The sequence below is a fragment of the Argentina anserina genome, chromosome 5, assembly GCF_933775445.1.
Source record: "Argentina anserina chromosome 5, drPotAnse1.1, whole genome shotgun sequence".
NCBI classification, from domain to species: domain Eukaryota; kingdom Viridiplantae; phylum Streptophyta; class Magnoliopsida; order Rosales; family Rosaceae; genus Argentina; species Argentina anserina.
The window spans coordinates 23,451,782-23,474,477 of NC_065876.1; the positions used below are offsets into that span (position 1 = coordinate 23,451,782).

A 22,696-nucleotide genomic window follows, 5' to 3' on the forward strand; every position below is an offset into this window, starting at 1 on the left:
CTGTAGTCTTAGCCTCATACAGCCCAAAGATACGTGCAATGTATAATTATTAACACCTTAACATGCGGTACATTGTTCAGCACAACTTCAGTCAAAGGTTCTTATACACCAGAAGTCCACCCGCCATGCAACATTAGGCAAGCATCTTTTTCCCACCAAATACTTCACTACTTGACTCATAGATATGGTATCACCATAAAGTTCTAAAATGAAAATCAAAAGTCAAACATCTCTTGTAACATGTCGTCTTGTCCCCAGGACCTCATAACTTCGCACTGGTGGTTCCAGCACGAGTTGGATCACACCTAAGAAAAGTCTACATGCATTTATGTTCCAAATTAATACGAGAAAATAGAAATCATATGAGATTGCAAGCAATGGATCAGAATTTTCAAAATGAAATTGTCACGTACCCTACTTTGGCCCAATCAAAGCTCTCCTTTTAAGTATACCACCTTTTCCACCACATCTTCAATGGTAGTCTGATAACACGATTCTAGAGATGATTGCCTTGATTATACAAATGAGTGAATGATATGATCTGATTTCAACAGAACCATGATGATTTTGAACTACACCATGATCAGGCAGGATATCCTGTGTTTGGTTACTAGAAAAGTGGTAGCAATCAGTCATGATGATTTGCATCTTTGTCATGTTCAGAGATTAGGTAACTGAATACAAGTTTATGCATAACAAAGCAAGTAACGATGAGGATTTACCAGAGTTGGATATTCTATGAACCTGACGATTTCTGAACCCATACTTGTTTCTGCACATCGAGAAATCTTTAACATCAAACTATGGTAAATGATAAGTGTGAAATTGTGGATGTAAGTGATGTATACCTCAGGGGCACCATGAACAGCAGCAGCAGAACCTCTTTTCGATGACTTCCCCTCACTTATATTTAGAGAGCCATCATCTTTCGTACTGGAGGCAGATCCACGACGACCAAAATGTCGATGGGAACCTAGCCAGAATATATAAACAATTTAATAAACTTGACAATAACAAAAGTATAAGCAAGAAAAATAATAATGACATGGCATGGCATAGGTTCAGGAGACTGATGTCAAACATTTAGAAATATACAACTAACCATTGTCTAAATTACGACCTGTGGAAGTTATAACTTCCCCAGTAGTCCTGTTTCCATGAGATGTGTCAGCTTTCACTTCTCCGTGGTGAACTAGAAAATCAAAACACACAGTGAGATTTGACTGGAGAGAGCTTTTTAACAAAGAAATAAAGTCCTAATTAGATCTGTCATCTACTTGCTGACACTAGAACATTCATATATTATAATGTAGCACCAAGCTTTACCTTCACCTGAATCAGAGAGCAGTTGAGGTCGTTGCATAGCTGAGGATGACATACGGTCATCATTATTATGGGAACTCTCAGCACGACGAAGAGGAGCCCAAACGCCACGATCTGGTCTATCTTTATTTCTTGTATGCTTGTCTTGCTTCTCACTAATGTTAGCTGTACCATACATGTCCTTCTTTGAAAATTTATCAACTGTAGCCCTCCTTCTATCCCCTTCGGAGCTCATTAAATTAGTTTCATTGTTCAACCCTAGCCGTGCATTGGAGGGTCGGGGCATGCGCTTAATGTCCGAGTTTGGACCCAGGATTTTCTGCTGAGAATGAACTTCTGCTGAGCCTTCTCTTTGGCGTCCATCATTATGTGAAAGTATGCTTCTGAGAAATCTTCCACTAGCATCACGCCTTTGGTTCTGCTTTGAAGCAGCTGAAACAGGAGAACTTCCTATCGGTACCTGAGGTTCAGAAGCCTAGATAAAACTTTAAAAGTAAATTAATAAGTCCAAAATTCAAATCATACTGCAGTACTAGATTTCTAATAGTAAAATTAACTATAGAATACACTCACAGGAGGCGTCTCCCGCTTAAGCAGGATTTTTGTCCTTCCAGAGTCAGCAATCACAGGGATACCTGAAACAGAACCTGCATTGATGTACATTATAAGAAACATAAAGAATCCAACAGAAAGAAAAATAACAAAAATGCACAAACTTGTTGATCTTATGCAAGCAAAATTATATATATCGTAAAATGACTATCTACACGATACGTTGCATATTAGATCATTTTGAACCGATTCGAATTTGCATGGATATCAGAACATGTTTTCTCTAATTATATCTAAGCCTTTTTAAACATACAATCAGAAAAACAATCAAATGACATCATCAAGAAAACTTCCTGAAAATAAAGGTACAAGATGCAAGACCTTTTAGAGTTTGGGTGAGAAATGAAGCACATGTGGCCATCATCTAATACAAGAACTGTGATTACGCTCAATTCCAAGGATCTATCTGACTGTAATATACTAGTGTAGCATCCAAACTTGGATTCAGTACGAACAGTATTATAGGACTTGCAGCTGAACTCACACTCGATTCAAAGTCCAACAAACTCAACATCAACTTCCAAATGATAAAATCATTATGTGCTTGAAAACATACAGAAATTTTATTGTTTGAACCAATTGATTATTTAAAATCAAGTTTTAATCTGAATCTAATAAATCTTATACTTCCCAAAAAGATCCGATTATACCTGGATTGTTGGAATCAAAATTTGATTCCCAAATTTTGATGCTGCAAACAATAAAATCAATATGTGCTTGGACAACATAGATAAATTTTGATGTCTGAACTAATTGATTCTTTAAAACCAAGTTTTGATCTGAATCTAATGAATTTTACACTTCCCAAATTGAATCCAATTATACCTGGATTGTTAAGATTAAAATTTTGAACCATCACACTTATTCTGTATGATAACTTCAGATCTTTGACCTGGGAATTGACAACCCTACAGCACCTTTATCACACAACAGTAAATACTGAGGATTATTATAAGACCTGCAACCACTGGATCTATCTAGACTATAAGGGCATATCACCAGCACATCTTCAAGAAAATTTTACCAAAAAAATACCGAGCATTACTTGTTTCAAATTCTGAACAAAAATTAGAGAGAAAATTTCCTGTATAAGAAAACAGACAATAAACAGTCATTGCCCAAAAGTGGGGAAAAAAAAAAGAATACTATATACCGATTTCATTTCCCATCGTGTCTTTTCCACTTGAACTAGCCAATTGATCTTCTCGCCTGGACACCACATTGAAAGTTGACCTGTCCTTTCGACTTGAATATTTAGCCGTATCTTTTAATATGTACTGTCAATCACAAGGTAAGTGAATTTTAGTATTTATTAAATGTCACAACATCATGGTACATGCAGCATCACAAAAGAAATGAACTGGTAGCAGACACTCAAGTCAAAACCATATTTTACCAACAAAACTGAAACCATACAAAAGAAACCTTGACAAGTAAATCTCGACATGCTCTGCTCAAATTAAACTACCTCCCATAAACCTCAGCATGAGTGGAGATTACTAACAAGCAAATAAAATTCGTTAAAATAAGGATTTTCCTGTTCTTATATTGAAGTAATAAATTGCTCAACGGTCAAAAATTCAAGGCTGCATAAAAAAACATGATACAAAGAAATAATATATAATTTTCCCATCAATATAAATTTCGCAGCAATATAACTTTTTAAGGAATTAAACTTATTTCTGCATAAATAATTTCAAAATATTATAAATTTGCATACAAAAGAAGCACTTGCCTTTTTCTTCTCAGAGACCCGTTTTGTAGAGGTTGAGCCACGTTTGCTAAAAGAAGCAGCCCCAGTTCTTCTTCTCACCTTCCGAACAACTGATGAAATCTATTACCAGACAAAGTATTCAATAACCCAGAGGAGTCCCAAGATATAGAACTTCAGAGTAACCTTGACTACAGATAACAAAAACTATCATGCTACATTGTTATGAAACAATTGAAAATCCATCTATGCTACCATAGTGTACCAATATTAAGTTGACTCAACTCAAGACTCCCTCCTAATAAGATGAACTGAACCAAATAGGATATCCCTAAAGAGATCATACAAAGCAGCAGTGTCCCAAATGAGTCACCTAATTTTGTTGTCATTTACCAGAATAATATGCACAAGCATTATCAATATTCTCAGGGTTCTACCCTTCACCACACAAGCACAAATTGATAGCTTTCAGTGACATTACCTGGGTTCCACTTCCAATAGCTCGTTTCTGACGAACATATTCCATAAGAGGTGTAACAATAGGAGCTTCTTTTGCAGCGCCTAAAAAGGGACAGTGAATCGGTGTCATATTGGGCAGCTAATCATAACTTAATGTTAAGCACGATATATTTCCTCACAATCAAGGGAGGTGGACAGAACTTTCTGGATAACTAGAATACTAATACAGCAGATCCTGGTAGTCTAACAACCTAACAAAATGCTCATAAGAAAATGAAACTGGTTCTGCCTCAAATTTCTTTTTATATTAGGAGAAAAGCAGTAAAACACGTCCTATATTAATCTGAGGTAACAAAAGATGGCAGGAAAAGCAGTGGGAATATTTCCAATCAAATACTCATTTATCCTCATGACACAGACAAGAATCAGCAAACATATAACTAACCGGCCAGTTCAGCTTCCTTCCTCTCCAGCTGTATTTCTGCACTAGGAAGATGCTCAGCAGGCTTTGCAATGAGTTTCAGGAACTCCAAATAATCAGGATCTACATTTTAAAGCAGAATCAAAGTTAGCACAAGTACACTCAGTTTATCACTCATAAAATAAACAACCATTTGGTAATGGAAGGACTGGAAGAGAGGGAGAGAGAGAGGGGTCACATAGAGATGTGAGGGAGAAAGAAAAAGCATAACAATTTTCAAATAAAAAATTGACTCTAGCTTGATACATCTGCTCTTTCTTCCTTCCTGACCTCACAGACCTCCATCTTAGATCTCTTTCTTTCTGTTCTTTCTTTTCTCTTGAAATGAAAAACAAAAATAAACCAGAATAGTATACAAAGAAGCAAAACTTGGTACCTTTATAGATAGTCCCTTCCCTACCATCCTTTTTGTTACTTAGCTTGGGAACACGCTGTGAAGGCGCATATTCAACTATAGACTTGAACTGAGTCCCTAAAATACCCAAAAGAAAAAAAATATTACAGTCCCAGGCTATAAAAATGACTCCAACAATATAAAAACAGAATAAGAATGTAAATCTTCTATATATAAGTATATGTAAATGTTCAGTATCTACTGCAAAAATAAAAAATCACCATTCATTCTTTCGGTAGCAACTGCTTTTAAGAACCAGTGCACAGAAATAAATGAATAAATACCTAATTATAAAAGATAGGTAGATTCGCTGAAGCTAAACCTGTGAAAGCTCTAGACATTTAGAACGTAGTAAAATTAATATGAACCATTACATTACCTTTCTCATTAACAAATACATGACCGTCAAAGAACTCTGCGAACTCAAAAACATCTTCAGGTCGCTTAAACTCTATGTAGGCTCGAGCATATCTCTGATTCTTATGGCTGCAACAATAGAAAGCTCTTATACTCCTCAGATCTTTCGCATAAAAACAAAAACAAAAAAGAACAAAACTTTCAGTTCCAAAACCTAATACGCATGCACCACAACTGAAAGAAAGGCACACATTTTTTCATAGAGGAAACTAACAAACAGACAATAAAACCCCATACAACCAAAAGATCAATTCTTTTTGTTACCAACACGCCATCACTCATCAGTCGCAAAAACCCATAATTAGTGCAAAATATCATCATCAGCCAGAAATAACAATCAAAACTCATCTAAAACACTAATTAAACTAGTGTTCTGTACATGTCTGAAGTACCAAAAATATCATCGTCTCGAAAATTAACTCCTTGCTTTCCCAATCCCACAAACCAGTTTTAAAAAAAAAAATATCACTTTCAAACTGTGCATCTCAATTCATAATCAAATTGCACATCCAATTAAACTAAAAAGAAACACCCAAACCCAAAACACAACTAAAATCCCATCTTTCTAACAAATTCAAATCAGCCTAGGTTTTGATTAGATAAAACAAAAGGAGCGAAGAGGGGTTTGACCTAGTCTTTCCGGGACGGAAGCAGAACCAGTTGTGGCGGTCGCCGAAGAGGTGGCTGATTTGCTGGAAGAAATCGGACTGAGAAAGAGAGGGAGGCAAGTGGCGAACTAACACCTTCGTCCTCACCGACGGGTCCTTCATCTTTCGTCTCTCTCTTGCTCTCAGTTTTGCACTCCCACAGTGTCTCTCGTCAGATTTCTGGGAGTTTATGATTTTGGCGACAGAGAAATTCTATGGGTTGTGACTCGCGAGTTTTGGACGAAAAGTAAATATATATGCTCTCTATCAATTAAAGTTTTTATCTTTATTGTTTTAAACTTTTAATAAAAAATAAGCAGAAAAATCAAGAGTATATTTCGCGATGATCGATAAGTAAGTATGTTTTTGAACCCTCTTTTTAAAATTAAAAGTATATGCTCGCGCGAATCTCAGCAATTACATGCTCTGATTCTATGTTGGATTTATACAAAACTATTTATCAGGTTAGAAAACTAACATGATAGGATATGCTCAAGCACTTCATTTGTGAGTTACTACATTTTGAAGTGGAGGTTCTATTTGCACATTTTAAATTGTTGTTTGTAGCTCCATTTTTTAGTACACCCAACTCCTTTTTTTATAATAAGGTAAAAACTCCTGCATCAACATTCATTAGTTTCAAATGAAGAATGAAGACTTATGAATTTGGGTCTTTTCTAGTACACCCAACAATGCTATTTGTAAGGGCTGGATTTTGGGTCTTTTCTTCGTTTTCCTTCTTATGAATCGGGTGCTTTTGAGGGAGTAATCCCTTAGAAACAAGGAAATAATGTTGGGTCGTGAGGTAGGGTTTTAGTCGTTTCGTAGTTTGATAGAAACACCAAGAGGTCGCATGTCTTAGGATCAAGTTTGAAATCCTACCTCGTGTATGTAGGTTATTGCTTTCTAGACTCTCTTTTTTTTCGTCGGACTGACTATAAGTTTCAATTTTGGTAGTTGTAGAGATAATGAGCTTGCGTCTTGCACAATGTATTCGACCTTTCTCCTGCTTGACCTATCAATTTCTTTCAAACTTTTACTCCATCCTCAGAAAATTGGCTATGATTCATAAGACTATAATAACTCCTTGATTGTATTATTTTATCAATATATGAATTAAACTATTATTTGATTTAAAAATTATATATTTCATTAGCAACTCTTATTAGCCTCAAGGTTTAAAATATCCATGATATTTCCGCACATACTGTAGATCGGAAAAGCTACAAACCCAGCCATGCCACCTCGACATGTTTTAGTCCAGTGCAAGTGCCAGTGTGGAGGACGGGAGAATGAGACAATATTCTCGGGGATCACTTCTATCTTGACGGCCTTAGGAGGATTTTTCGCCGGTGGGGTGACTGTGTGGTGATACATGAAGAAGCACACTCTGGAGGCTAGGAAGCTAGCGATTTTGTTAGAAAAGCACAACATGGACAAAGCCAAGGTTGAGGAATACGATGTGAAGAACTTTCATAGAACGAGAAGGGTCATGGATTTCCCTTTCTATACCCATACCCTTGGACTCATCCGATGTGGGGAAATTCATGTGTTTGGAAGTTTTGTGTTGGATGATTCTCATCTATTTTGTTGACCAACATACATCTTTTTAAGCACATAAAACATCTGTATAGTACTAGATTAAGTTAATAATTGTATCTGTCTGAATGTAATTCAATAACAAATAATAAAAAAATTCAGAACATCAATGATATTTTTTCTTTAATATCTCTGATATATCTGATATCTTTTTTTTAAAGAACGATATGTCTGTCAATATCAATATTTTAAACCTTGATCAGCCTAAGCCAGAATTTGTTCTTGTTCTTACACTATAGTACGTCCGTAGTTGGAAGCAAATTTGCTCCCCACCCATATTTCCTCATCTTCATCCCCACCCACCTATCTATCTGACACATGTCCTCTAATCTTAACTACACTAACAATGGTTACTCTACAATTTCATCTGTTGTAATGCTTGCTCCAATACTCTTTTTTCAAGTGAGCACTAGACATATAATTTGTTATTGGATTTTAAAAATCCCTTGCTCTTTGTGGAAATCGTTGCCTGCTTTTTGATAACAAGACCACTAGGTCAATTATGCCAACATACGACACATATCAAGCGACATATATTGGGTTAAGTGTGGTTCGGAGGATTGGAGTAATATATATTTCTATATATGTCATCTCAATAGAGTCATGAAGTCAAATTATTTTCGGATGAAAAATGGGCAATATTAATGCAACTTATATATGTGGTGTGAGTGTTGCTCTTAATTCTGAAGAAATTCTAAAGTTGACAAAAAAAAGAATCAACAATTAGTCATCATTTATATGTCATCTGAGATATAACCTTCTTTTGTCTAGTTTTTGGAGAGATAATTTGACACTTCTCCCTCTCCAACTTGTTGCCTTAGAGTTTCTAAATAGGTCGACATATATCTGTCACTTAATCATACAAAGAATTGGCCCATTTTTTAGAGGGATATTTCCCTCTCTTTGCCCTAAAGCTAATTAGTACAAAAGCTTGTTTGGTAGATAGGACGACATATATATGTTTGCTTAATTGTTTAGAAAACTGGCCCTATATGTTTTTTGGAGGGATATTTTCCTCCCAGAAGTTGGTGCCCTAGAGAAACGTTGTTTAAATAAGTTGTGTTAAATAGGACGACACATATATGTCACCTTAACTTGTCCAAAAATTTGACCTAACTTAAAATGAACTTAAGGTGCCACATTCGAATTCATTGAAACTAAAACAAAATTAAACCGCGTTGAAACATAACTAACACCCTCAGGTCGATCTCATTCTCTCTGAAACACCCTCAACTCTCATTCTCTCTGAAACACTCTCAGTTTCTCTCTCACAGATGGATACCCAGCTCCTCTCTGAGACACTCTCATCTCTCTCAACTCTGCCTCAACCTATAAGCATAGGAGACACACATCACCTTCGAACCTCAATACCTTCACCAGCCATAGCTCTTCCAATTCTGTCAGTTCCTTGACGTACCACCGCCGTCGCCCTGCCTCAAAGATTAAGAGGATTGGAAACCAAAATTCTGGGTATCCATCGAGACTAGGAAGTCGCACCAGCATCACCGACGGAGCTAAGCTTAATGGTCTTTGATTTCCAACTTCTAGTGACGTTCTGGCCTTCCCATCACCAGAATCGGGGTCGGTACCTCTCGTATAGAAGAACCCATAATCGTATCTCTAGATTTGACCAGCTCCGCCGTTATTTCCGCAACACTTCTGCCGCTAGCTCCGCCACCCACGATGGCTAGGTTTTACATAATGTTTTCGTATCAGGTAATTTCATGTTGCCTCTTAAATTTGGAGCTTCTAATTTAGTCCTTTGAATTCTGAAAAATTGTGAATACCCATTTTTCAAATCGATAGAAGTTGATTATTCTGTTTTTGTTTTTATTACTATCACTTGGTCACCATGATTTACACTAGTAATTATACATGTACCTAGATCAACTCTCATTGCTATCGACTTATATATATATATATATATATATATATATATATATATATAGTTGATAAGTAATGTATACAAACTTTTGATCATGTGTTTTTTACCTGAAATAGGTACTGCATATTGGATATGAAAGACTACTATGGAGGATAGTCTATTTCTCTAAATCTCAACCATGTAAGTACGTGTACATTATTACACATTAGTTTGCTACAGTTTGACATAGTTTTCTATGTGCATTCAATCCTGTTATTGTTTGTGTTTGATATTGGATTGTAGCTTTAGAAGAGATTTAGGGGTGAGGGTAAGCCTCCGGAATCTTTGGGCTCAAATAGAGACTACAATGTTGACATGATCCCCAAGGTATCAAGCTGGACTAATATTGCATATGTTCCTCAGCATTGTTCTATGATTATATATTGATTTTATAAGCAATAGAGTACCATTTTACAGGTTTTCTTGATTGATGATGTGATCTCGATTCTGGGATTGGATTCTAATATTTCAAACCATTCGTTTAAGTTGTTTTAGGGATTGTTGATCCACTACTTGCTTGAGGAATCGCATCGCTGAAGCCCTAGCTACTGTTGCTTTGGTCCAGACCATACGGGAGGCGCAAGAGTCCAGAACCCTTCAGATAACTCGATTCTCTCCTTTCTTTTTCATTTATTGTAATTATTGAAGTGATAACTAGGTTTGGAATTGTGATTGAGGTTCAGTGTGTTACTGATTGTGTTGTTATGGATGAATTGCAATTTCTGGTTGCTGGTTTGTGAGGAATTGGCGGTTTGATTTTATAATGCAGGAGATTTCAGTTGCGGCTAATGTAGTGCAGAATGAGATTAGTAAGTACATCAAGATACTTAGAAAAGCTCTGCAGCTAAGGCAGACTGTTAGCAAGAATTCCAGATCGATTCATATGTTGCGGTTCTGCACTATCCTCCAGGTCAATACGTCTGCTCAGGTACTTATGTTTTGGTTTAGGATTTGGTATTTGAATTGTTGGCTAGTTATACATTACTTGAGTTGAGGCTTCTGGCATGAGGCTGGATGTAATTTGGTTAGATGGTTGTTGAAGGAAAGATATATGACATTGATTACGAGTTTCTATATATGTTGCAGACTGAATTAGTATTTTGGGAATTTTTTCCGCAAAGTAAAACTATAATTACAATTGCTCATGCATATTGAATTGTAGAAAAAATAATATATTGTGTTTAGAATTATGAAGGAATGGATCATCTAGTGCATTGGAGTTCTCCCTACAATGTAGTCACTCTGGATTTCAGGTTTGCTCTTTTGATTTATCCATACTTTTTCTTCTTCTTATTATAATGCTATATTTATGGTAATGTTTTCTATCAACTTCCTCAATACAATAAGGGGTTGCTAGGCCTTGTGATGTTTATCGATTCTTGGAAGGCTTCATTTATTTTTATCAGATTGTCATGCAACCAAACATATAGACTAACAATAGTTTCCATACATGCTGATAACCAGCAAAAATAATTTATTTGTCACTTAATAATCTTGATCACTATTTTCTTGTTCTAAATTATATATGACATCAACTTCAACTTTGTCTAAGAGTTGAAGAAGAGGATTAGCTTAGATTATGATCGTCTCTCTTGGATGTCTATCATGAGGAAGCTGATATTAAGGTACCTCTAGAAGCATCATAAATCATATTTCATGGTGTATATAAGAGTTTGTGTTTCTCCTGGTAGTCTTTGTTAACTCTATATCTTGGGTATTAGACCTGCTTATTCTATCAATTACATCAACCAATTGTGTGATACTATGCATAATCATTTGATAAGAACCTTATATCAGCTTGTGACCTTTTGGAAGTTCTTGTATCCCATTGTTGTAAGAATTTATTGGTTTGACTTTGATTTGATATTCTTAGTAAATTGATTATCAAATACCATTGGATTAGTTAAGTCTCTTGTTTGACTTTGATCTCCTTCAGTTATAAGCACTTCCTTATCATCAATTTTTTTCCTGTTTGTTACATGTCAGGCTATTACTTTTGTTTTTATTTCTCATATATATTAGATTCATGTTGCAGCTAGTTCTTTTTATCACTTATAAAAAAAAGAAATTTAATTGCATTAGTATTATCTTCAATATTGTTACAGTTTCTGTGTTTCATCATACATAGGAACGATGATAATGCATATGTTTTTGTTTTGTAGACTAGCGAAGAGTGGCATTGTTCAAATCTGATCTCTGACAGAACTGATACGAGATGTAAGACTTTGTAGGTTTCTAATTTGCTATTGTTGAAGTCAGTCTATTGTACTCAATTATGAAATTTGTGCGACTTTGTAACTTTCCACTAAAACTTAATAAGCTAATATTGGCGGTACTACAAGCACTTAAGTTATGTGTTTGCATCAATTAGTATGTGCAGGTTAATAACAGTTATGCTGAAGGTAAACTAACCTTGTCAGTTGTCCTTATATGTGCTAGCCCTCCACATAGTGGTAATTTTTGCAGAGATTGTCATATGACCTTGCTATATATTAGTTAACCAAATAAAACCCTTATGTGCTTAATGCTTTGGAACTTGTTGGAGTACCTTTTATGGTTTTGTCAAAGCCGATTAATGCTAATTCAATTTGTTATGACTATCTTTGTTCCTATTATGAATTCTAATTTATTGTTGTACATAAATTAGTTTTAAAATTGGGTTTCTTCACTTTTGCATGTTAACCCTTATTCTGTAAGCAACTTTCATATGTAGGAGATCTCATTAATTGAGACGACCCGACTCAAAACTAACCTAATTACGCATTAAAACCAGCAAACCGAAATCTAAACTAAAATAATTGTGGCTGTACCCAAACCTTGAATGGACTGCCTACGTACATTTTACAAGGGATCAAGCCATTCGTAGTTCATTTCCATAATTATGCACAGTCCAATTACTTCACCTTTCTACCGCATAGTAATTAGGAATTACTATGGACACCCATAGTTCAAACCAATATTTAAGAACTTAATTTACAACAAGTGTATACTCCTTCCCTAGTGCAACACATTTACAATTATGCAAGGAGTATATACAGATCACTAAGCCACTCGGTGACTTGCTTCCTTTGTACACTTTATCCTTATCAGTTCAGTGATTAATGATTAATAACTGATCACTACTCATTTAACCAATACAATTGGCATATTCCAACTGATCACAAGTTCACGTTTGAAGACCAACAAACCAAAACTGAATCCACTGTAATACAACTCAAGTCTTCTCATTTCTACTTCTTTCACCACACAGACAAACCAATTTACTTCATCACCTTCAATTCCTTTATTATTCAGTAAAACATACAAATAAGGAACCCATTACAAGACTAACAACGTGCACCTTGCTCACCATAATTACACCAAATGGACTTCACAAAAGTAATATTCCAATTCACAGTTCAACTACGAATTGAAACCAATACCCAGTACACAAGCAATTTCTGCATTTCCACATACACCAAATTACTCAAGCTTCACCGATTGTACAACCAAAGAAACCAAAGAATCTTATAATAAATCATGCTCTGCGTTCAAAACTGCCATTACCTTTACATATTGCAACCAGCAGCTTTTAGGTGTTCCTTATGCTTCTTGAATTCCAAAAAGCCGAACAACTTCATTATCCAACCTTCTTCCAAACTACATGAATTTAATGAACAGTAAGAACCATTCCAAATGAAGTTGAGGTTTTGCGTTCATCACCTCTATTGCTTATTTTATTCAGCAGCTCAGTTACTCCATAGTCGAAATGAAGAACACCAAGTAAATGCAGAAGAAAACAAGAACGCAGAAAAAGAAGAGATATCAGTTTGGGATTTAAACTGGAAATCAGCTATTCATAAACACCCAAACAGTAAACATTTACCTTCAATCATTGTTCAAGGAACCAGGAATCTAAAGCTACAACTCTTCATCATTCCTGTAGCTTCCGAAACGAGATAAAGATCCTACTTCGTCCCAAATCATAACAGCTGCTCCAGCGGTTCTCCAAAGCGTTACTTGGGTTTCTCAGTAGCTTCCTCAACGTTGGAGTCTTGCACTGGAAGCTCTCACGCAGGAGAATCGGTGGCCGGAAACCGAGTTTTTCAAACAGAAAAGCTTAAACTCGACCTTGGCTTTCTCCTCCGATCTCCTCCAAGAGTTACTGTATGTTTAAACCGTGACCATAGGTAGAAAGAGGTGAGGAGGGGAAGAGTTTTCCAGTGGTGCGCCGGCCGGAAAATCTGGACGGCGGGGCTCCAATTAGGGCCGCCGGAACGGATGAAGAGGACAAGGGAGTGCTCTGTTTTTCTTTTTCCTTTCCCCCTCTCTTGATACATATCACCAGCCCACTTAATAATCCAAGGGCAGAGATTTAATCGATCAAAATCGATGACTCATATCACATCGTAACTTTTTGTACGAACTCTAATTTGGGCGTGCCTCATGTCTACGAACTCGCATCAGCGAGCTCAACGACTTTCGTGAATGAGATTTTTCCGAAAAACTTACGCATCAAAAAGAACTTTTAGAGTCATCATACTTAATACGACTCTCGTTCCGAGTAAAGGATTAAACTATTATCACCACGAATCGTAAACGATTCGGGTCGTAACATTAACAAAGTCTAGTGAACTACAAGAAATAAGTAACCAATGGGATGTGCCAGGCGCTGCCCAGTCCCTACAAAATTACGTTGCTGAAGTCGTTGGCTCTTATAGCTACTTAATTAGGTTGTGATATGTGTTGTATCTACTTTTGGTACTTAGATTTATATAGAATTTTAGATAGTTAGGTTTTGAGCAACATATATATGCGTTTTAGAATGTGTACTTTTAGGAAGGCTAGAACTACATATATGTGTTATTTTCACCTGGATAAAAGCAGTACAAATTTTTGTGATAATTGTCGTCTTTTTGATACTCAAATAACACAAATGTGTGATCTAAATGTCAAAGCAACAATACAAACTAAAATTATATAATGTCTGAAAAAGACAACAACGACAAATATATGGAGAGAAATCACATGTTATATGTTGCCGTATTAACAGTCACACGATATATACATAAATAAAAAACAAGTTACAAGGACATTATATGTCTCTATGGTTGCACTACAATAACATATATTACATTTATCTACAACTAAACAACACTTATCTGTCGTCTAAAATGCACAACCAGACAAATATTTGTCATCTATAACTCATCGAGCGACGTTTATATGTTGCTAGAGGACTTATTAACCAGCCATAAAAGAGCTTCAGGTAACTTATAATCTTATGTCGCCTCATATTGAGTTCCACATATGTCGCCTAATAGCATGTCGTTGTTAGGGTTATTAGGCGACACAAGACTTTTTTCACATATGTTGCATGATATTACCTTCGGTGACGCATATATATATAGGCTAATGGCGCTAACGACGATAGACTACTAAGCGACATATTTGAATTCAATCAAGCGACACAACAAATAGGTCGCCTAAAGGCATATTTGGCCTAGTGGATCAAGGATCAAAGCAAGAGGGTTGAACAAGTGCATCAACTTCTCCCGCTTGTAAACTCAGTTATAGCAAAGAATGGAGGGAAACCATATACGAATGAACTACTTGCTGAAGTGAAAGTATTTGTTTTTCTTTTGATTATTATAATTCCTTGAGATTATTACTGCATTCTTATTGAATACATATAATGATCAAATTATTGTTGCATTCGGACAAGGGGCTGATAAACTTCGCAATCAAACAAGAAGAGGTTGCTTCTCTCAAGGGGGTATATTCAAAACAAGAAATATCTAGCTTGTATGAGAAGATGAAGCTTGCACATGATATGCAGCTTAAACGAACCACTGAGATGGTACATTTTCATCTGCATTTGTTTTTTAGTCATAATTGACATTACTAGTAGTTCGTATCAATGTAAGAGAGGAAATCAAATTTGCTCCCCATCCATATTTCCCCACCTTTATTCTCACCCACCTATCTATCTGACACATGTCCTCTAACCTTAACTACACTAACAATGGTTACTCTACATTTTCATCTGCTATAATGCTTGCTCCAGTACTCTTTTTCAAGTGAGCACTAGACATATAATTCGTTATTGGATTTTATAAACCTCTTACTTCTCTGTGGAAATCGTTGTCTGCTTTACATATAATTTGTTATTGGATTTTAGGAAACCCTTGCTTCTTTGTTGAAATCGTTGCGTGCCTTTTGGTAATAAGACCAAGGATGAAAGCAAGAGGGTTGAACAAGTAAAGCAACTTCTCTCGCTTGTAAACTCAGTTATAGCAAAGAACTGAGGGAAGCCATACACAGATGAACTATTTGCTGAAGTGAAGGTATTTATTGTTTCTCTTTTGATTATACTAATTCCTTGAGATTATTACTGCATTCTTATTGACATTTTCATCTGCATTTGTTTTTTTATTCATAATCGACATTACTTGTAGTTCATATCAATGTAGGAGAGGGAAACAAATTTGCTCCCCACCCATACTTCTCCATCTTCATCCCCACCCACCTACCTATCTGACACATGTCATCTAACCTTAATCATGCAAACCATGATTAATCCACATAATTAATTTTATTTATTTTCTGAGTTAAAATAATCTTCTTTCTTTCTTCTTTAAAAATAATATATTAAATTCTAATATAATTTTTATTGTTGAAGTACTGTATAAAAGAATCAAACCCTAATATATACCAACACTCAAAATTTATTTTTTCTCTTTTTCAAAAAAGTAACAACGTTTTGAAGAAAAATTCAATTCAAGTTTAATTATATATTTTTTGCAAGTCGATCTTGTAAACTTGAAAAAAACAATTAAGAAAAACATTCAAAACAAAAACATAAACTGAATGAGTTATTAGGACTTGATATTGGGCAAATTAGAAAAATGTACCATTTTCAATTAGAATAAAGTCACCACTTATTTTCTAATTAAAAAAATGTGATCTCAATTGATTAAAAATTAGAAAATAATCAATAAGCTTGCACCAAAATTAGAAAAAAAGTCTTTTAAAAAATATATATTATCCGGACTTTGTGTCTCATTATTTTTCTTTTTTTTTCTTAATTTTCTAATTCCGGCCATAAATTTGCCGTCTGACGATGAATTTGAGAGTGGTTGGTACCGTTGAAAAAATCTTTCTCCCCTCGTTCATTTGATACCATACTCGCTCCGAACCGACCACCATACAAGGCGCAACAACCCCTTGCTGCCGTCCATGGAGGTGCTCTAAATAATTATGGCGAAACCGAAGCTCAAGATTCTCTAATTCTAGTTATTCTCTTCATTCTGAGCATGCTCATACTAATCTTCTTTGAATTTTAACATTATTTCGCATATTTAGCATTTGCTCTCGGCATGTCACACCTGCTGTCACACTAACTGTCACACTCGCTGTCACACTACCTGTCACATTAGTTGTCAAACTCGTTGCCACACTACCTGTTATACTCAAGGTATTAAAAAGTGTGCCTCAGGTGCACCTCAAGGCTCAAAAGGCGCGAGACGCACGCAAAAAAGCCTAAGCCTAGCTGATGAGGCGGCCAAGGCGCTATGCAAGGCAGCTAAGGCATGTAAGGCGCAGCGGAAAGGCGTTAAAAGCTTATGCTCAGTAGATGTTTTTTTGGAACACCAATTCGAAAAATTCAGAAGTTAATCAAAAAAAAATCATGATACCTGAGAGAGAGAGAGAGAGAGGAGACTTACTGTAAGTCTGTAACTGATTACAATCAATGATATTGAAAATATAGACTTCTTCTAATAAATAACAACTATTTAGGTGGATAACAACTGTAGCTAATTAGTAATTATCCATATATGTATCAAGTATCAACTATAAACTTTTGGAATTGAATATTATATACATACAAATGGTTTTGTGGATTTTAACATATAAATCCATGTATATATGATTATAGATATATGATAAAGATTTATATCGCACGGCTTACGCCTTATGCCTTACGCGCTTAAAAGCTAAAGACTCACTCGAAAACGCCTCGGCTACGCCTCAGCCTTTTAAAACATTGGTTACTCTAACTATCACACCCCCTGACACACTAACTGTCACACTACCTATCATACCCGCTGTCACATCCCATGTCACAGTACTTGTCACACTAGCTTTCACACCCCTGTTACTACTTATTACACCCAATGTCACACTATTTTATGTGACTGTGACTATGTTGTGAGAAGAAGAAGAAGAAGAGAATGACTAGAAATAACAATGATTTGTCTATTGTTATGTGATCTTGAACTTCTCAAGTAAATTCATACGATCTAAATATCGACAATGATGTTGTCGTACTTAATACCACCATGCCAATGATGAAGAAGCTCGCGTAAATTGATTATAGTGGCATAACTTAGTGGCGTTCTTCGTAAATTGATTATAGTGGCATCATATAATTTTTAATAAAATCGTGGGCAACGCTTTAAGGCTTTTAACCATTTGACGTTTTTTTAATTTTGAAATATTTTTTGATTTTTTTTATTTCATGTGTTAAAATGAAATTTTTTTATAAGAAACTCTTTGTTAGTTTATTTTCAAAACAAAGAAAAGATTAGAGAAGATGAGAAAATAAATAATATTAATTATGTAGAGTAACCATGATTAATGTCATGTGTTAATAGATACGGTAGGGAAGTCTGAAGTATGTGTGGGAGCAACTTTGCTTCGGAGGGGAGTGATATACGAGCTGAAGTGTCGGGTGAGCTTTTGAATTACGCAGCACCAATGGTCTAAATATCATTTTCGGTATCGTACCGGTCGAGAGGTAAAATGATATATCGGGGGATATATCGGTTTTATTGGGGATATATCGGTTTTATCGGATTTGCTTATTTTCAATAAAATTTATAAAATTATACTTCAATATGTACTAAATAAACTAAAAAAACGGTACTAAGTAAACTAAAGAAAATAAATACTTGATTTAATGACAATTAAAGTACACGAACGACATCTAATAATAAAAATAAGTATTTAAGAATAATTATTTAGACTTGAAATTCATCATATATATTTAAAATATATATAAATTAAAAAAATATATGAAAAAATGAAAAAAAAAATATAAGTTTTTTTTTAAAAAAGGAAATAAATATTAAAAAATTAAATAAAAATTGAAAAAATAATAAAAAATCAAAGTTTGACCGATATTTAACCGTGGACCATCATTTTTGCGTTGACCGATAAATGTTAACCGATATGCTCTTATCGTATCGGATTCGAAATATCAACGATATATCGGTATCGTCGATATCGCTGATATTTCGAACTGAGCGCAGCACGCATATAAAATAATAATAAAACAAAAGGTATCGGGCCCGCGAAGACTCGGAGTCCATTTTTTCCTGGGATATCATCCATTCATAGAGAAGATCGTATAAATACAAGAGATACAGTATCACATACAGACTTGTTCTCTTTCACCTCTTCGTCTTCTTCTCTCTTTATTCGCTTTCGTTCTTCCTCTACCTTCCTTGAGTTTTTCCCCTGTAAGTCACTCTATTTTTTTCACAGTTCTCATTCGATCTTGTATCGCTACTATTCCGATCACACCTTCTCTCTCTCTCTCTCTCTCTCTCTCTCTCTATTTTCTTATATATATTTTTGGTTTTCCCAACGGAGTATTTGTGGATCGCATGCTGGTTTTAGGTTTTGGATTGTTGATCGTTATGAATTTTGGTGAATTAGATTATCTTAACTGTGATCAGGTTCGTATTAGACTGTGTTTCATAGCTGATCGATGGATATTAAGCTTGAATTTTGTGGTTGTTAATTGTGATTTTTTTTACTAATCTGGTTCGCTTTTCTTGTTTAATTTAGTTTACGATTTACTATTTTAACTACAAATTCAGTTCTTAATATTTATCTTTTTTTGCGGCGTTTTTCGTTAATATACAAGTCAAACCTTTTGTTTTCTTATTTTGTTTATGCTAAATTGAAGAATTTCTGTAGTTGTGTTGCAGTTATATTCGATTTGTTTTGCTTGAATCGATTTTTGTTTTGTAATCGGTTAACATGTACAGAATCGGTTACCGACAGTATCGACTTTTTATTTTATTTTAAAGCATTTAGAGAAGATTATTTTGGACTATATTGTTGCAAAATTTATTTATTTATTTATTTTTTTGCATTGTGAGGCATTGACGGGAACTAAGCTATACGGTGTTGCAGGTGATCTGATTATATATAATGGGTGGAAGTTCGATTGATGATGATTGGGAGCTTCCATTTTCTTCCAATAATCCTGCTGCTCGCACTGTGGTCTTAGTTGGACGCACTGGGAATGGAAAAAGTGCAACAGGGAACACCATTCTGGGCAAAAAAGCCTTCACTTCCAAGCGCAGCTCTAATGGTGTCACGACCACTTGTGAGCTGAAGACTGCTATCTTGAGAGATGGACAGCAAGTTAATGTTATAGACACCCCTGGTAAAGTCAGATGTGTATTTTTTGTTTTAGATATGCATATCAAGAGTGTCTCTCAGAGTAGCACTATGATTATATAAACTTATAAAGTAATTGCATTAATTTCAGCTGTTAATCTTTCCTTTTGGTTCGTGTGGTACGCTGCAGGTCTTTTTGATTATTCTGCAAACTCAGAGTTTATTGGCAAAGAAATTGTCAACTGCATTAATTTGGCCAAGGATGGGATCCATGCTGTTGTTCTGGTGTTCTCAACTAGAACTCGCTTCTCAGAAGAAGAGGAGTCTGCAATCCGTAGCTTGCAAACTCTATTTGGAAGTAAAATCTTTAACTACATGATTGTTGTCTTTACTGGAGGAGATGAATTTGAAGAAAATGATGAGACATTGCAAGATTATTTGGGCCGTGATTGCCCGGAGCCTCTAAAGGTTGGTAAAACTCAAATTTGTTTCATCTTTTTTGTTTTCCTTTCCCTGGTATAAAATGTCCTGGTAACATCTCTTATTTTGTATACATCTCTGAATGAACTTATTACAATATTCTTTCTAGCTGTACGTTTTAACATCACTGTTTTATTGCATTTGGACTAATAATTTTGCAAATGAATATATTCAACTAAAAACATGGATTTATATTATTGAAGCAACTCAGACAGTTCTTGGGAACACCTTTGTTCAATGCATGCATCAAATGTGAATTACGAGCCAAGAAATATTGGTGTCATAAAGTAGACTTTGTTCATTAAGCAGTATCAGGGAAGTTGGAGGTTATAATTAATGGAAGATCATTTTGATGTGTGTTTGCCGTATGCTGTAATGCTTGCTGCAGTACTCTTTTTTCAAGTGAGCACTAGACATATAATTTGTTATTGGATTTTAGGAAACCCTTGCTCTTTGTGGAAATCGTTGTCTGCTTTTTGATAACAAGACCAAGGATGAAAGCAAGAGGGTTGAACAAGTGCAGCAGCTTCTCTCGCTTGTAAACTCAGTTATAGCAAAGAATGGAGGGAAGCCATACACGGATGAACTATTTGCTGAAGTGAAGGTATTTGTTGTTTCTCTTTTGATTATACTAATTCCTTGAGATTATTACTGCATTCTTGTTGAATACATATAATGATCAAAATATTGTTGCATTTGGACAGAAAGGGGCTAATAAACTTCGCAATCAACAAGAAGAGGTTGCTTCCCTCAAGGGGGTATATTCAAAACAAGAAATATCTAGCTTGTATGAGAAGATGAAACTTGCGCATGATATGCAGCTTAAACGAATCACTGAGATGGTACATTTTCATCTGCATTTGTTTTTTTTATTCATAATTGACTTTACTACAAATTGCACGTTGCTGTATCTTGTGCCATAGTCTTATGTCTATTGACCAACCCCCTTAAACTAACATCTTTGTATATGTAATTTTTTTTTTGAAAAAACCGAATGAAAGGTTAACTAGATATCTGTATAGTCAATATCAGCATGCATTAATTTAAGGTTGTTTAGTATTTCCAGCGACTCTCGCGTGTGTCTTGGAGACACAAACTTTGGAGAATATCAAACTGTTGGGTTGAAACCTGTTTTTTATGGAATATTAATGACATCAAATGTGACCTGAGGCACTGTAATGTGTACTTGACATCAAACGTGATATTAATGACGTCACGCATGTCTTATGATTCAGGTTCCTCTCCTATATAAAAACAAGTCATTGAAATTTGATTGAGTGGTTAATACTAGATTTTTTGAGGCTTAGGTGTTTCCCTCTACTAGCAAGTGGTTTTTATATGTTTTATTGAACTTTTTCTTTGTACAGGTTGAGTTGAAGATGAGAGAGACCACCATGAAGCTTGAACAAAAGTTAGCAGATGAACAGGCTGCACGGCTTAGAGCAGAGGAGACTGCCCAGGAGGCTCAACAAAGGTCTGCAGATGAAATACGAAAGCTTAGAGAAAATCTAGAAAAAGCCGAGGAGGAGCTTCGCAGAAAAGGCGAAACCAAGTGTGCTATTCTTTGATGTAATGATTGGTAGGCTCTTTGGCAAGGAGAATGATATTTGTTTAAGGAGTTTGTGGTTGCAACTTTTTGCGACATTTGGTTAAGGAAGGGCATGCTATCCGTGTGTAATTGTTGAAGATGCTAGCTTACAGTTGAAATTTTAAAATCTAAACATATTTCCCCTTTTTATGAGATGCTGGCTTGTTTGGGATTTCTACAATATCTTTCTATTACTTTGAAAGATGGGATCTCAGTAGTGTTTTATCATCATCTTGGTTTCATGAGTTGCATCTACATGTATTACGTTCGTTAATCGTATTGAAATACTATGTTTTGAAATTAATTTTATCATGTCGTATTGTCATCACCTTGCAGCTAATAAGGATGTGAGTTCGAATGACGGCAGTAATTGATTTAGAGGCACAAGTTGTCTAATTGAGAATCATGTATTTGGAGGAAGAGATTTGCAAAGCTAAAATTTGGTTAAATCACCGAGGGAATAGGGGTACAATATTTAGAGCCATTATAAGAGAATGCTTCAGACGGAGTGACCTATTTGCTGTTGCTCTCTACCATAATTGGAGAGAAGCTAAGTAGCACGGACACATTCGATACGTAGACACGGCATATAGAATTTTTTTTGGACACGGATACGTGGTGGACACGTTAATTAAAATTATTTTAATATATATATATATTTATTAA

General features: G+C 35.3%; 2 protein-coding genes and 1 long non-coding RNA gene across 10 annotated transcripts in view; 1 reads left to right on the top strand and 2 right to left on the bottom strand.

Moving 5' to 3' along the window:
- The window catches only part of LOC126794461 (immune-associated nucleotide-binding protein 9), a 158,968-nt gene extending 136,783 nt beyond the window's left edge, over positions 1-22,185 (top strand). The window contains exons 1-6 of one of the 3 annotated variants that reach the window (XM_050521192.1): positions 18,979-19,070; positions 19,753-20,008; positions 20,153-20,430; positions 20,882-21,046; positions 21,147-21,284; positions 21,810-22,185. In XM_050521192.1, the coding sequence (XP_050377149.1) occupies positions 19,771-20,008; positions 20,153-20,430; positions 20,882-21,046; positions 21,147-21,284; positions 21,810-22,010 (1,020 nt within the window). In that variant the 5' untranslated portion in view covers positions 18,979-19,070; positions 19,753-19,770 and the 3' untranslated portion in view covers positions 22,011-22,185. Of the gene's footprint in view, positions 1-18,978; positions 19,071-19,198; positions 19,290-19,752; positions 20,009-20,152; positions 20,431-20,881; positions 21,047-21,146; positions 21,285-21,809 lie in introns of those variants that run through there. The other 2 variants (XM_050521191.1, XM_050521193.1) reach the window with 2 other exon arrangements.
- On the bottom strand, positions 29-6,258 carry LOC126794457 (regulator of nonsense transcripts UPF3). 6 transcript variants are annotated; one of them, XM_050521187.1, is made up of 14 exons: positions 6,028-6,258; positions 5,360-5,466; positions 4,963-5,058; positions 4,551-4,649; positions 4,128-4,207; positions 3,671-3,769; positions 3,089-3,212; positions 1,897-1,958; positions 1,327-1,783; positions 1,103-1,192; positions 849-973; positions 723-772; positions 414-610; positions 29-316 (listed from the first exon to the last, which is right to left on the bottom strand). In XM_050521187.1, the coding sequence occupies exons 1-12, from the start codon at positions 6,165-6,167 to the stop codon at positions 737-739; spliced, it is 1,515 nt and encodes a 504-aa protein (XP_050377144.1). In that variant the 5' UTR covers positions 6,168-6,258; the 3' UTR covers positions 29-316; positions 414-610; positions 723-736. The 6 variants fall into 6 exon arrangements, with proteins under 6 accessions (XP_050377144.1, XP_050377142.1, XP_050377143.1 ...); XM_050521185.1 differs by having other exon boundaries at positions 1,327-1,798; XM_050521186.1 differs by having other exon boundaries at positions 1,897-1,970.
- On the bottom strand, positions 12,827-13,816 carry LOC126794466 (uncharacterized). The gene is made up of 2 exons (XR_007672153.1): positions 13,114-13,816; positions 12,827-13,007 (listed from the first exon to the last, which is right to left on the bottom strand). It is a non-coding gene; the product is annotated as an uncharacterized LOC126794466 (long non-coding RNA).
- Positions 22,186-22,696: the final 511 nt, after the last annotated feature.